Genomic DNA, 14311 nt, shown 5'->3' on the forward strand with positions numbered 1-14311 from the left:
CTACCTGGGTTTGACAAGGCTGCCAGGGTTGCTGGAGCTTGTCCCCCTGATGGGCCAAGGCTGATCCCCCGCAGGGTCTGGCTGGGCTGGGTTTGCTGCGGGAGCCATGAAGCACTGGCCCCCGAAGGGCCAGCTCTGGAGTTGTGGGGGCGCAGGCCTGTGGGGGGGTGTGGGGGGTTCAGCCCACTGCAGGGGACACTCCCAAGGGACTGGTCAGAGGCCAGGGCTTAGACCAGACCATGTGGATCCATGACACCCTCATCTCCTGCCCAGGCTCAGTCTCCCCCTCCCGTGGCTGGGGGCTGCTGTTAGCCCAGTTGCCTGCCCCCGACATGGTGGGGTGAGTCGTCTGCCACAGAGCCCAGCTAGGGGACCAGACTGCAGACAGTGGCTGGAGCAGAGCAGCCCCATTCCCAGGGCCCAGTCCTGGGGGGCCTTCCTTCCTGCCCCAGTGTCACACCAAGGGCCAGGGCTGCTGGGTACTCAGCGCTGGGGCCGGGATTGGTGTGCTCTGCCCCCCAGCCACCCCCTCCTGCCCAGTGCATACCACAAGCAAATCAAGTCCCCGCCCCTGGCATGGGGGGGCAGGGAAGGGATTGAGCTGTTGCTATTTTCTTCCTGTGTTCCCCTCCCTCCCACACCTGCCGCTGTCCATCCACATTCCCAGCACGGGCTTCCGACCTTCGCCACAAACCCAGGAACCGGCGAGGAGCAGGGGCACGGCCAGGCACCAGCACCCACAGAACATGGAGAGGCCGGCCCTGTGGCTCGCTCTGCTCTGGGCCGTCGCCCTGTCGGGTAAGGACGCGGGTCTGCCATTGAGAACACACACACCCCACACCCTCTGCTCCCCGCAGGGAGAACTGATGCTGTGGGCACCAATCACAGGGGTCAGGGTGGGAGCTTGGTGCAGGGGGACTGACCAAGGAAAAGCCAGCCCTCCAGCTGTGGGGAGGGGCACTGAAGTGATGATCCTGAAGTGATCCCACCCCATAGAGCCCCCCTCCCCAGATCTTTGGCTTTGGCCAGGTCTCCAGCCCCTGCCAGGGAGAGAGCACCAGGCTGGGGATCCTGGTACCTGTCTGTGCTGCACTGACAGTGCCCCTCTCCACACATCAGGCCCCCGAGTATCACTGCCCCTGCCCCCTGGAGCCCACCTCCCCTCTGCCCACGGGCAGCCGGAGGGGAACAGCTCATCCCCTGCTCCAGAGCAGAATGATCTTGAATGCATCCCAGCCTGGTTCCAGCGATGGGCGGGGGGGAGGAGGCGGGAATGTATGTGAAGGGGCATGCATACATGTGTGTGTGTGCACGCACCCATGTGTAGGGGTGAATACTGTCCTGGGAAGATCCCGTCCAGCTTCCCAGCCTGGCCTGAGGAGCTGGTACCCGGCCGGCAAGTGCCTAAATCCCCTGGGGGCACAGCAAGCAGGGGTGGAGCGGCTAGTTATTCCCGCAGCAGCGAGTCTCAGCACTGGAGCCCAGCTGCTCCCAGAAGGTGGGCCACGGCTATGTAGAGCCCTGGACTGGGCTCCTAGCAGCCCAGTAAGGCCCTCACATGTGGGCAGCGCCCCCCTCTGCCCTCCAGGCCTCTGCTGAGCCATTCCCTCTGCCCTCCAGGCCTCTCTGCTGCAGCCTGGCCCATCCGGGGCAGGGCTTCTCCCTAGGGGGAAGGGTGGGGTGGCTGGGAAGTACATGCTGCAGGTGGAGGGTGTAAGGATACTGGCTTTGGTGGGACACTTCTGAGGGTGTCAGTTCAGGACAAATTGCTTAGAGCAGAGTAGTTACAGCCCCAGGCTGGGGGTTTTCCACCTCTAAGGCATCATCAAACCAGCCAAACAGAGAGGACTTTGGTTTCACCCCACTGGCTAAACACAAGTCACACCAGCAATTCCCTTAGACACTCCAGTCTCCCAGTATCCCCACCAGTCCCACACGTCCTGGGGATGAATGGTTGTGAAAACCAACGCCCCAGTAAAAGGAAAAAGGTTCTCTTGATCCCAAAGGACCAAGCCCCAGACCCAGGTCAATTAGAGAATATTTAAATAAGGATGATACACAGAGTTTGGCATGTCAGTCATTAGTCATCGGGGACAACACACAGAGTATGGGGGGACGCTGGTATTTGGCTATGGGTTAGCATATAGTACATACAGTCTGGTAATGTCCCAATATGATGTACGGTGGGTGGGGTCAAAGTATGTAGGGCAGTGAGGGTAATCGTATGCTAATGGGTTACACATGTCATTGATTAGGAGCAAGCAGACCGGGTAATGGGGAGGGTGAGCTCAGAGGTGGATCAATGGTGGGTAGGACTCGGGTGTAGTTTGTAGGGGGTTGTAAGGGTTTTCCCTCCCCGTGGTGCGTGGAGCCGCCAATGGCTCACTCTAGTATGCGGTGGCCGTATGTGTTATAAATCGATCTCCAATACGCTGTTGCACCTGTTAGAATCTAAATTTTAGTTATCATCCAAGGAAAAAGATAGAGATGAGAGCTAGAATTGGTTAAATGGAATCAATTACATACAGTGATGGCAAAGTTCTTAGTTCAGGCTTGTAGCAGTGATGGAGTAAACTGCAGGTTCAAATCAAGTCTCTGGAACATCCTCAGCTGGGATGGGTCATTCAGTCCTTTGTTTAGAGCTTCAGTTTGTAGCAAGGTTCCTTCAGAGGTCACAAAATGGAGGGGTTTTCAGGGTCTTTTATAGTCTCTGCCCCTGGAAGGACCCCTTTTGTTCTTACTGTGGAAAAAAATCACAGCAGCAAGATGGAGTCTGGAGTCACATGGGCAAGTCACATGTCCATGCATGACTCAGTTTGCAGGCTGATGCCGCTGTTTACATGTTAATTTGAACAAAAGCTCAGATGTGGATTGGTGTCTCCTAAAGTCCACTGTCAGTTAAGTGTTTCTTGATTGGGCATTTACTGAGAATCATCCTTTCTTAAGAAACTGACCAAATGCTTCACTGAGGCTACTTAGAATCAAAACACCTTGAGATGCAAGTACAACCAGGGTTGTGAGCTCAATCCTTGAGGGGGCCATTTGGGGAACTTGGGTAAAAATCTAGGGATTGGTCCTGCTTTGAGCAAGGGGTTGGACTAGATGACCTCCTGAGGTCCCTTCTAACCCTAATAGTCTAGGGCACATAGCTAATATTCATAACTTTAGCTACAAAGATGATAGACACATACAGATAACATGATCATAACCAGTAAATCATAACTTTTTCATAGACACCTCACACAACCACCTTTGTACAATATTTGCTGCAAATATATAATAATGGTTGCAACAATTATCTATATGGTAGCAGTTTATGTCAATCACATCACAGAGGGGTCTCAGCATGGGGCAAGGACCAGGCACTCCAGCCCCATCGCTGCCGCAAGGGGTCACCTCTGCTCTTTCCCGCCTGCTCAGACTCAGTCCCCGGGCGATGCTCTGGGACTGCTCCCCACAAAGCCAGTCAGGACTTTGGGGAGCCTCCTCTCCCTTAGAGCAGACCATCTTCAGGGCAAGAAGCTCACACGGCTTCACCTTCTGGGTCTCTCCTTGGAGCATTCAACATGTGCCCCTCCGTGCACTTCCCACAGCGAGTCCACCCAGGTGGGGTCCTGGGGAAGCCAGAGGGTCCTGCACCCCCACTTTGCAGTCAGATGTGACTCTCAGCCAGCCGGTAAAACACAGGTTTATTAGATGACAGGAACACAGTCCAAAACAGGTCTTGCTGGTACAGACAACAGGACCCCCCTTAGTTAGGTCCATCTGGGGCCCCAGGGAGACTACCACCCGACTGAGAGGCCTGATCCTCCTTGGGGCTCCCCTCCATTTTCCAGCCAGCTTCCAAAAACTCCCAACCCCCCTCCAGCCCCTCCTCTCTGGGCTTTGTCTCTTTCACGGGCCAGGAGGTCACCTGATCTCTCTGTCTCCAACACCTTTAGCATCCCCTTGCGGGGGGTAGGGGGGGTGGGGGGAAGGGCCTGCCCATTAGTTGACAGGCGACAGAGGGTCGGCCAGAGCTGAGGCCCCCACACAGTATTCAGAGGGAACATTAAAACCAGTCCCACCTCGTCACACCCCTCCCCTGGAATCCTGGGCTCAGCCCTATGCTTGCGCCCCTCTCCCGCAGGCGGCCTGGCCGTGAACCAGGAGGAGCGGCTCATGAACTACCTCTTTGTGGAGAAGGGCTACAACAAGGAGCTGCGGCCCGTCACCAACAAGGACGAGAGCGTCAATGTGGACCTGGGCCTGACGCTCTCCAACCTCGTCTCTCTGGTGAGCTTGGCAGGCACCTCAGGGGGGGCTTCTGCCACTTGGCTCGCCGGATCCCGGGCCTGCCCCAGCCGGTGGAGATCCTTTGAGCCCCTCCAGCTCGGGTGCGTTCTCAGCCCTGTGGGTCATTGGTCGGGAGGGGCTGATTGCGCCCGCATGGCTGCTCTGGAGCTAGTTTGGGGAAGAACACAGGAGATGTCCACCAGGGCTGAAATTCACCGGGGCTTTCTGGCCCCCCAGGAGCTCAGCATAGCCTCTCTTTAAAGCCGGAGCCTCGTCCTGGCCCTCACCCTGCCTCGGAAAGAGACCCGAGCCAGTTACTGAGGGCCTGGCCCAGCCCTTCCCAGGCTCAAGGCCCCTCAGCTCAGCAGGAGTTAGCCTGGGTTCAGATCTCAAGGCTCCTTGAGTTTGCGTCGACACCACAAACACACCTTTCCCAAGCGATTGTTGACTCTGCTGCTGCCAAGCAGTGAGGCCAGGGCCCACGGTGCATCTCATTTCTGCTTGGTGTCCTTCCAGAAAGAGGCCGATGAGACCCTCACCACCAACGTGTGGATTGAGCATGTAAGTTGGCCCCCTGTTGGGTTCTGAGTCCCCGGGGCCCAGCTATGTGGGGAGGGATTTCTGTGGGTGGGCACTCAGTGCTGAAAGCCAGCCCGCCGCCCAGTGCGTGTCACGTGATGCCTCCTCTTGCCATGCCCCCATGTGCCAAGACATGGCGTTGCGGCACCCTGCCTCAGTTTCCCTTTTAGGAACTCTGGTCCGTTCCCACTGTGAAGGTGATGGCCCTCCAGCCATGCCACATTAGTGAGTTCCACCCCTTCCAGGGGATCCCAGTCCAGCTGTGAGTTGCCCCTCGCCCATCTCCTGTGTGCCGGCAGAACTTCAACCACGCTCTTCCTTCTCAGGGGAGCAGGCCCCAGGAATGCTCTCTGGACCCCTCAAGGGAGCTCAGACTACAAGCAAAACAAAACCATCCATCCAGCCCCCATCCCATCATAGGGAGAACCAGCCTCCGAGGACACCCAATGGGACCTTGGGGCTGAGGGCACCTTCTCCACTGCAATGCCATTGCCGGTGCCCATGTCCTGTGCTGCTGCTCCTCGCCCTTTGTTCCATCACTGTGCCGTCGGAGGGCAGCTGGGCCAGGCTCTGTTCCTTGGCCTCGCCGCAGAGCCTGCCAGCCCGGGGAGGGAAGATTGGGAGCGCGCTGGGGTGTGGGAGGGGGTCCCAGCCACTGGGTGGAGGCTCCGTCCTGGACGCATGCTTTCCCGCAGAGCTGGACAGATTACCGGCTGCAGTGGAACAAGTCGGAGTTCGGTGGCCTGGGGATCCTTCGCCTGCCCCCTGACATGCTGTGGCTGCCTGAGATAGTCTTGGAGAACAAGTGAGTCCTGGCCTGGCTGTTCCCAGAGGACCTAGTGCATGGCACTGTCTTTGGACCCTTGGCGAGATCATCACAGACCCACGGCTGGCAGAGCGAGGGGCTTGGAGTGGGGATCCCTCGCCCTGCGCCTGCCCACGAGGTAGCTCTGAGCCATGGGGGCTGTGCCCAGCCCAGATCTGGGGTGATTCCAAGTGGGTCAGGGAATCTGTCAGTGGGTGCCCAGCGCCCAGATCCCAAATGCCCTGGCACTTAAATTCCTGCCCCAAGCAAGTGCCATCACTTTATGGACAGCCATGTCCATGCTGAGGTGCCCAGAATTCTGATCACTGATCCCATCCCCTGGCGCAGGGGTGAAAGCCCCCAAGGGCTTTCCCGCACACTGGTCCCGGGTGCCAGCACCCCCCTGTGACTCCTACGGACACAGGGTTTTCTGCGCTAGCCTGGTGACCATCAGGGCTCCCCCAGCCGTGCTCAGCTCCCCGTCAGCCCCACTCATGTCTCTGTTTGTGCAGCAACGATGGCTTCTTCCAGATTGCTTACTACTGCAATGTGCTGGTGTCCGACTCCGGCTTTGTATACTGGCTGCCGCCCGCCATCTTCCACAGCGCCTGCCCCATCAACGTCAACTTCTTCCCCTTCGACTGGCAGAACTGCAGCCTCAAGTTCAGGTGAGGGGCTCAGCACGCCAGCTGGAAGCCCAGCCCAGCCCCAGTGCCCACCACCAGGCCATGCCCAAAGAGCCAGAGCCCTCTGAAGTCAAGGGAAAGATGCCCACTAAAGTCACCCTGGCACTGTATCCTGGGATGGATCTACCACCCATGGGGCAGCTTCCTGTTGGTCTCCAGGGGTTTTGGATCAGCTGGGACAATGCTGCCCGTGGGAACCAGCTGAGGTCACTCAGTTAGGGTGAACTGCAAACTCAACAGGGCCCTGTAGCGAAGTGAGACTCACCAGTGCAGTGCCTCCTGCTGATCATCCTGGGAATTGCTCTTCACCACTGAGTGGCGCGCCCTCTTCAGGCTGGTGTCTTGCCTGCCGCTGGCCCCTTGTCCCTCCTGGACCCCAGCGCCCCTTATCTCAGCAGTGCCCACTTACTTTGGGTCTCCCCTCCCAGGGGAACCCCCAACCCTCTATCCCTCCCTTGCCTCAGTGGTTACTGCCAGTTGTCATCTAGCCCCCTCTCACTGGGGCAGACTGTAAACCACCATAAACCTGGCGGAGGCGGGGGCGGACCAGCTGCCTCTGCCTAACCCCAGGCTACACCTCTGCAGCCCCACTACTTTTGTAGGCCTTGCACAAGGCCTGCAGCCTGGGGAGTGACCAGGCTGGAGCTCCCCAGCTCCTCTTGTCTTAGCCCGGACCAGACCGGACCGGACCAGGTCCCTTTCTCTCCTAGGCAGCCAGATCCCCCTCTCTACAGCTAGAGAGAGTCTGGCTCAGCCCCTGGCTCACAGCCCTTTTATAGGGCCAGCCGTGGCCTGATTGGGGTGTGGCCCCAGCTGTGGCTGCTTCCCCACTCAGCCTGGCCTTTCACAGGAGCGAGGTTGCTGCCCCGCTACAGGCAGACAAACCCCAAAAGCGGGTGGATATCCCAATACTTAGATTGACCAAGCCAGCCCACAACAGCTCCTGTATTACCTCACTGGTTACTCAGAAGTCCGGACAACGCAGTTCCCTCAAAGTGCCCAGCCTCAGGCCTCCGTCCAGACACACGTCAGATATGATGATGATGACTGAAAATCTTATCTCATCATAGAAAAGAAAAGGTTCTTCTGATTCCAAAGGACCAGCCACACACCCAGGTCAATACAAAACTTAGATCCAATCCCAAATACACGCTTAGAGCCAATCCTTATTAACTAAACTAAAATGTATTAAAAAAGGAAAATGAGAGAGGGTTGGTTAAAAGATCAATATACAGACAGACTTGAATTCGATTCTTGATGTTCAGATACATAGAAATAGTCCATAGGTTATCTTCCAGTGTCCATATTCAGGGTGATTTCAGTCCATGACTGGGGATCTCAATCCTTATGGCTTAAGGTTTCCCCCCCTTGAAACCCAAAGCAGATCAGAGATCCAGTAGGATCATGTCCCAGGATTTTTATACATTTCCAGCAGCCTTTTGGCCTGAGAAAACAATAAGCTTAACTTTCCATCTCCTAAACATCCTGGCAATTAGCGCAGCGTAATTTATCCATTAAACAGTTCAGATACAGGTTATCACAACCTTCAAAGAGACAGAGGGACAATAATACTGTTTCACTCAAGTGTCTTCCTAAATGTTAATACAAGACTCCTTTTTCGGTCTTTGAATCAAAGCCATAGCAATAGAGGAGACTTGTTTGCTTACATCACAAGACCTGAGCAAACAGCTCCCCTTCCATCTCCAGCAATGCAGGCTGCATTTCAAAGAGAACTGGATAAATTCATGGTGGGTTAAGTCCACAAATGGCTATTAGCCAGGATGGGTAAGGAATGGTGTCCCTAGCCCCTGTTCGTCAGAGGATGGAGATGGATGGCAGGAGAGAGATCTCTTGATCATTGCCTGTTAGGTTCACTCCCTCTGGGGCACCTGGCACTGGCCATTGTCGGTAGACAGGATATCGGGCTGGATGGACCTTTGGTCTGACCTGGTACGGCCGTTCTTATGTTCTCATAAAGCGTTATTCATTTACAGACCTTCCTAACTAGTCTTTAAAGTTCGGCCCTCGGTCAGGTAATTAACTCTTTCTGGCCCTGTCACCTTTCAATGAGATATTACATTACACGCATCATGTCACATCAGCTTCCCCATGACAACCAGGGCAGCCATTGAGCGCCCAGCCTTGGCCGGGGTGCACCGCTCATGGGGACTCCCCATCCTCCCTGGCAGCATGAGACACGGGGGGGGGGGAGTACGGTGGAGCGAGGGGGAGACAAGCCACCCCTCACCCGTCACCACCCCTCACCCATCTCTTGTCAGCTCCCTCCGCTACAACGCCAAGGAGATCACCATGAACCTGAAGCAGGAACCTGACCAAGAACTTGACAAATACTACCTGGTGGAATGGATCACCCTCGACCTGGAGGCCTTCACGGGTAAAGCACGTCCCCACCTCCCCCCGCTGGGCAGAGTCAGGGGCTGGCGTGGCAGGGGCCGGTGACCTGGGTAGTTTGCCCGGGGCAGGGCAGTGCCCGGGAGGAGGTGGCTTTATCCTGAGGCTGTCTCCTCATGGGAGGAAACGAGGGGGCTCCAGGGGTAGAGAGGTCTCCCCAGGGTGGAGAGGGGCTAGGCTGGGCCCGCGGATGTCCCCCTGGTGGGGTAGGGCATGGGCCACCAGGGCACCGCAATACCGGGACCAAAAGGCACGGCAGGGCCAGTCCCATGTTCCAGGGCGCCATGTGGGGATGTCGGGGGTGTGAGAGCCGGCGGGACCCCCCCCAGGAATAACACCTCCTCCCTGCCCACCTCGCTGCCACAGAGAACGGTGAGTGGGAGATCATCCACAAACCGGCCCGCAAGAACATCGACAGGAGCGTCTCGCCCGAGAGCAGCAAGTACCAGGACATCACCTTCTACCTCATCATCAAGCGGAAGCCACTCTTCTACATCATCAACATCGTCCTGCCCTGCATCCTCATCGCCTCCATGGCCATCTTCGTCTTCTACCTGCCAGCCGAAAGTGAGTGCGGGGTGCCCCGTCCCACCCCCGGGGAGTGCGGGGTCCTCACCAGCCAGGTAGTGCAGGGCTTCTGCATCCCACCCCCAGCGAGTACGGGCTCCTCATCTTCAGGTAGTGCAGGGCTCCTGCATCCCACCCCCAGGGAGTGCGGCCTCCCCCATCCCACCCCCAGGGAGTGCAGGGTCCTCACCCCCCAGGTAGTACATGCCTCCTGCATCCCACCCCCAGGGAGGATAGAGTTCATCGCCCATGGAGTACAGGGCTCCTCCATCCCACCCCAGGGTGGATAGGGTTCATCACCCATGGAGTACAGGGACCCCCATTCCACCGCCAGTGAGACTCCCACCCCAAGGGAGTACAGGGTCCCCCATCTCACCCCAAGGGAGTACAGGGTCCCCCCCAGTGAGTATAGGGACCACCCCATCCCACCACCAGTGAGTGCAGGGGCCCCACCCCAAGGGAGTACAGGGTCCCCCCATACCACCCCCACTGAGTGCAGGATCCTGACCCCCACACAATGAATACTGGGTCTTCCCCAATCATGAGTACCCAGACGGTCAGGGAGAGCTCTCCATCCCCCTCTCCCCCCCGCCCATACTGACAGCAAGGATTTGGCGAGGGCAAGCTCCCCTCCCCGCCCCACCTGTGCTGGGCCACTTGCCCCTGTTTGTGTCTCCAGGCTCAGGTTCCTCCCCATGAAGCTGCTGTTCCTTGGCCAAAGCTTCCCCAGGAGGTGGCTGGAAATGCCCAGACCTGGGTTGTGTCAGGAAGGGATCAAAGCTTTGTGAGCCGGGGCAGGTGCCTGGGGGGTGGTTCCCTCTCCTTGGATCCCCACTTTCCCTAGAGGTCTTCCCAGAAGGGTGTGTTACTCTGAGCTCTGTCTGTTCTCCAGGTGGGGAGAAGATGACTATGGCTATCTCCGTCCTGCTGGCCCAGTCTGTCTTCCTGCTGCTGATCTCCCAGCGCCTGCCAGCCACCTCCCTCGCCATCCCCCTCATTGGCAAGTGAGTCTCCATGGGTCACCCCACATGCCCCTTGGCCCACCCTGCTTGCTGGGGATGCTGGGAGGGGGATGCTGGGTGTCCTGTGGCTGGTAGGAGTGGCTGGTCCCTGCTGAGAAGGTCTCCGAGTGTTTCCCCCACCCAGCAGACACACTCATGATGGAGACCCTTTGCGTGGCTCGTCCATGGGGATCCTACAGAGCCCTCCTCTGGCAGGGGCCCAGGCCTTGCTGTTCCCCAGAGGGAAGTCAGGCTGCCCCCACTGGGAGCCGGTCTCTGCCCCTGCAGGTACCTGCTCTTCATCATGCTGCTGGTGACCGCGGTGGTGGGGACCAACGTGATCGTGCTGAACATCCACTTCCGGACGCCCAGCACCCACGTCATGTCCAGCTGGATCAAAGAGGTGAGCGGGGGAGCTGGGCACAGGGGCCTCTGGCTGGGCTCAGTGCCTGGCAGGGAGGATGCCCGGCTACCTCCGTCAGCCCATCACCCCATCTCCATGCCCCTATGCCTTGGGGTGACCGGCTGCTTCCTTGGCTCGGTCTGGGGCCCCTGGAGCCCAACCACGATCTCTGGCTGCAGCTCCAGAATCCGCTGGCACAATCTCATCCTGGAAGCGAGGGGCATGGAAAAGGCCTGGTCACCACAGGAACAGGGCACCAAAGCAAGCAGACAGCCCCACTGGCACTGCACAGACCAAGCGGCGGGCGCTGGGGCAGATGCACATCAGTGCAGAGGCCCAAGTGCCCGAACATTCGGGAATCACGTCACCGGGCATCCTCCCGTTCAGGCCTGGCAATGCCCACAGCTGCTGAGTAATGCTGCCACCCAGTGGCATGACAGTTCCCATGCACCTCTAGTACAACGGCCAGCGCCAGCCCCTTCCCTCCAGGCGTCACCCCGGCCCCCCCTAGGCCTGGCACAGGGGCACCCCACCTGGCTCGCAGCCCAGCTAGGGGAGACAGGCCAGCCCAGCTCCTGCAGGCTCAGCAGAGGGGAGAGCGGCTGCTGGGAGCGCCACCCCAAAGGCCGGGCTGTGGTAACGCAACTGCAGGAGGGTGGGGAGCGTCCAGCCGGCTCTGGAGCCCCCGCAGCCCCTACACGCACCCAACACCGGCCTCTCCCCCTCCCCAGCTCTTCCTGGAGACGCTGCCGCGTCTGCTGCACATGTCCAGGCCGGCGGAGAGCGAGCCAGACCCCCGCGCTGGTCTGTTGATCCGGCGCAGCAGCTCCGTGGGCTACATGGCCAAGGCAGAGGAGTACTTCGCCGTCAAGTCCCGCAGCGAGCTCATGTTCGAGAAGCAGTCGGAGCGGCACGGGCTGGCCAGCCGTGTAACCCCCTCCCGTGAGCGTCCCGCAGCCAAGGGATGGGGCGGGTGCCACGGGGCTCTCCCAGCTGGCGTGCTGGCTCCTCTAGTGCTCGGGGAAAGGCGGGTCCTGGCAGGGTGAGGCCACAAGAGAATTGGGACATACAGCCCAGGGCAGCAGGCACCCAAAGAAGACAGAAGGGAGGGCTCCACATGTCCCAGGCTGGGACCCCTGCCCATGCCCCCCAACTCAAGGGCAAGACCCTGCCCACTCCCTGAGCCACAGAACAGGACCCGGCTTCCCCTCCCTGAGCCCCACACCCTAGAATGGGATCCAGTCCCACACTCTCAACTGAGTCTTGTGTGGGACCCCAGCTGCCCCAAACCCAGTGCTCAAGGACGGGAACCTGGCTCTCCCTCCCCCGAGCTCTGGGACAAGGCCTCAGCCCCACTGAGCCTGCCCCCCAGGATGGGTCCCTGACCCTCCCTCATGCCAGGATCCTGGGCCTGCTCCCTGAGCCCCATCCCCCGAGCCCTGTGTCCCAGGTCAGGCCCCTGGCCCCACACATGAAGCCAGCAAACTAGTGCCACCCCCCACAGCATCTCCTTCCCCTCCTGCCCCTGGCAGGGCCCAAGCCTCTGGGCATGGTCGATGCACAGGAGCTGCTGTACAGCGAGGTGAAGCCGGCCATTGATGGCGCCAACTTCATCATCAAGCACACACGGGACAAGAACGACTACAACGAGGTGGGTGTGCCGGGCGGGCAGCAGCTCACAGCCCTGGGGTGCCCCGCGGGAACGGGGCTGCCTCACTGGCCAGTCCCAGCAACGCCCTCCCAGTCAGACCCATGCAGCAAGATGGAGGTGCCTGTTGGGGGCCAGAACACCCCCAGGCCCCACAGTGGGTTATAACTGGCCCCTTGCTGGCAACCTCAGCCGGGCACAAGAGACCGAGTGGGGCAGGAAGACTGAACTCCCGTCCCTTCAGGCTGGGGCGAGTTCTGTTGGTAGGTGCCAGGGGAGTGGGGTGCCAGGGGAGTGTCATGGTGGGGAAGTGGGGTGCTGGGGGAGCAGGGTGCCAGGGGAGCGGGGTGCCACAGGGAGTGTCATGGTGGGGAAGTGGGGTGCTGGGGGAGCAGGGTGCCAGGGGAGCGGGGTGCCACAGGGAGTGTCATGGTGGGGAAGTGGGGTGCTGGGGGAGCAGGGTGCCAGGGGAGCGGGGTGCCACAGGGAGTGTCATGGTGGGGAAGTGGGGTGCAGGGGGAGCAGGGTGCCAGGGGAGCGGGGTGCCACAGGGAGTGTCATGGTGGGGAAGTGGGGTGCTGGGGGAGCAGGGTGCCAGGGGAGCGGGGTGCCACAGGGAGTGTCATGGTGGGGAAGTGGGGTGCTGGGGGAGCAGGGTGCCAGGGGAGACTAGGCTGTCTCTGCTGTGTGAATAGGGGGCTCCTGGTTCACCTTCCCCAGACTCACCCCAGTTAACAATTTCTGCCCCCTTCACGTGCTCTGCCTCACCCCTGTCTGTTCCTCCCCCGCCCTGTGTCCCATCCCCACTCCCCGCCCCCGGTGGCCTGTGGGGGGGTCCCCGGCCCCAGGAGAAGGATAACTGGAACCGCGTTGCCCGGACGGTCGACCGCCTCTGCCTCTTCCTGGTGACCCCAGTGATAATCCTCGGGACCCTGTGGATCTTCCTGACGGGAATCTACAACGAACCCCCCGAGCTGCCCTTCGCCGGGGACCCCTTCGACTACAGCATGGAGCACAGGCACTTTGTGTAGGGCCACGGGTCCCAGCCCCTGCTGCGCTGCACCACAGCCCAGCCCTCTGCCCGCGGGGTGCCAGGCTGTCCCCGCTGCTTCGGCGTGTCGGTGACCTTGGCTGTTCTTGTCTCATTCCTGGTGCTCGAATAAACTCCACGGTTCTCAGCCAGTGGCTGCAAGGAGTGCGTTTCAGGGAGTCGCCGTCCCAAGCCCGGGCCAGTCTCCCCTCCTCATCCCTTCCCTTCCACTTGCCCCCACTGCAGCCAGCTTCCCCTCTCCACCCTTTCCCTCCCACTGGCCAGCACCCCACGCTAGGCCCTGGAGCCCCATCTCCCCTCCCCTCCCACTGGCCAGCACCCCATGCTGGGCCCTGCCTCCCCATCTCCCCTCCCCTCCCACTGGCCAGCACCCCATGCTAGGCCTGTATCCCCATCTCCCCTCCCACTGGCCAGCACCCCACGCTAGGCCCTGGAGCCCCATCACCTGTCCCCTCCCACTGGCCAGCACCCCGCGCTAGGCCCTGTATCCCCATCTCCCCTCCCACTGGCCAGCACCCCACGCTAGGCCTTGTCACCCCATCTCCCCTCCCACTGGCCAGCACCCTGCAGTGGGCCCTGCCGCCCCATCTCCCCTCTCCTCCCACTGCGAGCACCCTGCGCTAGGTTCTGTATCCCCATCTCCCCTCTATCATAGCTTCCTACTCAGATCTGAACCTTAGAGTTCAGAAAATAAGATGTTAGCATGAAACCTCCAAGCTTAATTACCAGCTTAGATCTGATATTGCTGCCACGAGACAGGAATCAGTGCCTGCCTCACTCTGGTCTCTCCAAACCTTCCCTGGGGGACCCCAAGACTCAGATGCCCTGAGTCTCACAACAAAGGGAAATAACCCACTTCCCTTCCCCCTCTTTACCTCCCCCCA

General features: G+C 59.7%; 1 protein-coding gene across 1 annotated transcript; it reads left to right on the forward strand.

Moving 5' to 3' along the window:
• The first annotated feature begins 663 nt into the window (after nucleotides 1–663).
• CHRND (cholinergic receptor nicotinic delta subunit) lies at nucleotides 664–13554 on the forward strand. Its single transcript, XM_032803873.1, has 12 exons — nucleotides 664–798; nucleotides 4130–4275; nucleotides 4792–4836; nucleotides 5550–5659; nucleotides 6172–6327; nucleotides 8625–8740; nucleotides 9124–9324; nucleotides 10217–10328; nucleotides 10614–10728; nucleotides 11460–11670; nucleotides 12261–12379; nucleotides 13225–13554. The coding sequence occupies exons 1-12, from the start codon at nucleotides 747–749 to the stop codon at nucleotides 13405–13407; spliced, it is 1566 nt and encodes a 521-aa protein (XP_032659764.1). The 5' UTR covers nucleotides 664–746; the 3' UTR covers nucleotides 13408–13554.
• The last annotated feature ends 757 nt before the right edge of the window (nucleotides 13555–14311 follow it).

This window comes from Chelonoidis abingdonii, chromosome 8 (genome assembly GCF_003597395.2).
Source record: "Chelonoidis abingdonii isolate Lonesome George chromosome 8, CheloAbing_2.0, whole genome shotgun sequence".
Classification (NCBI taxonomy): domain Eukaryota; kingdom Metazoa; phylum Chordata; order Testudines; family Testudinidae; genus Chelonoidis; species Chelonoidis abingdonii.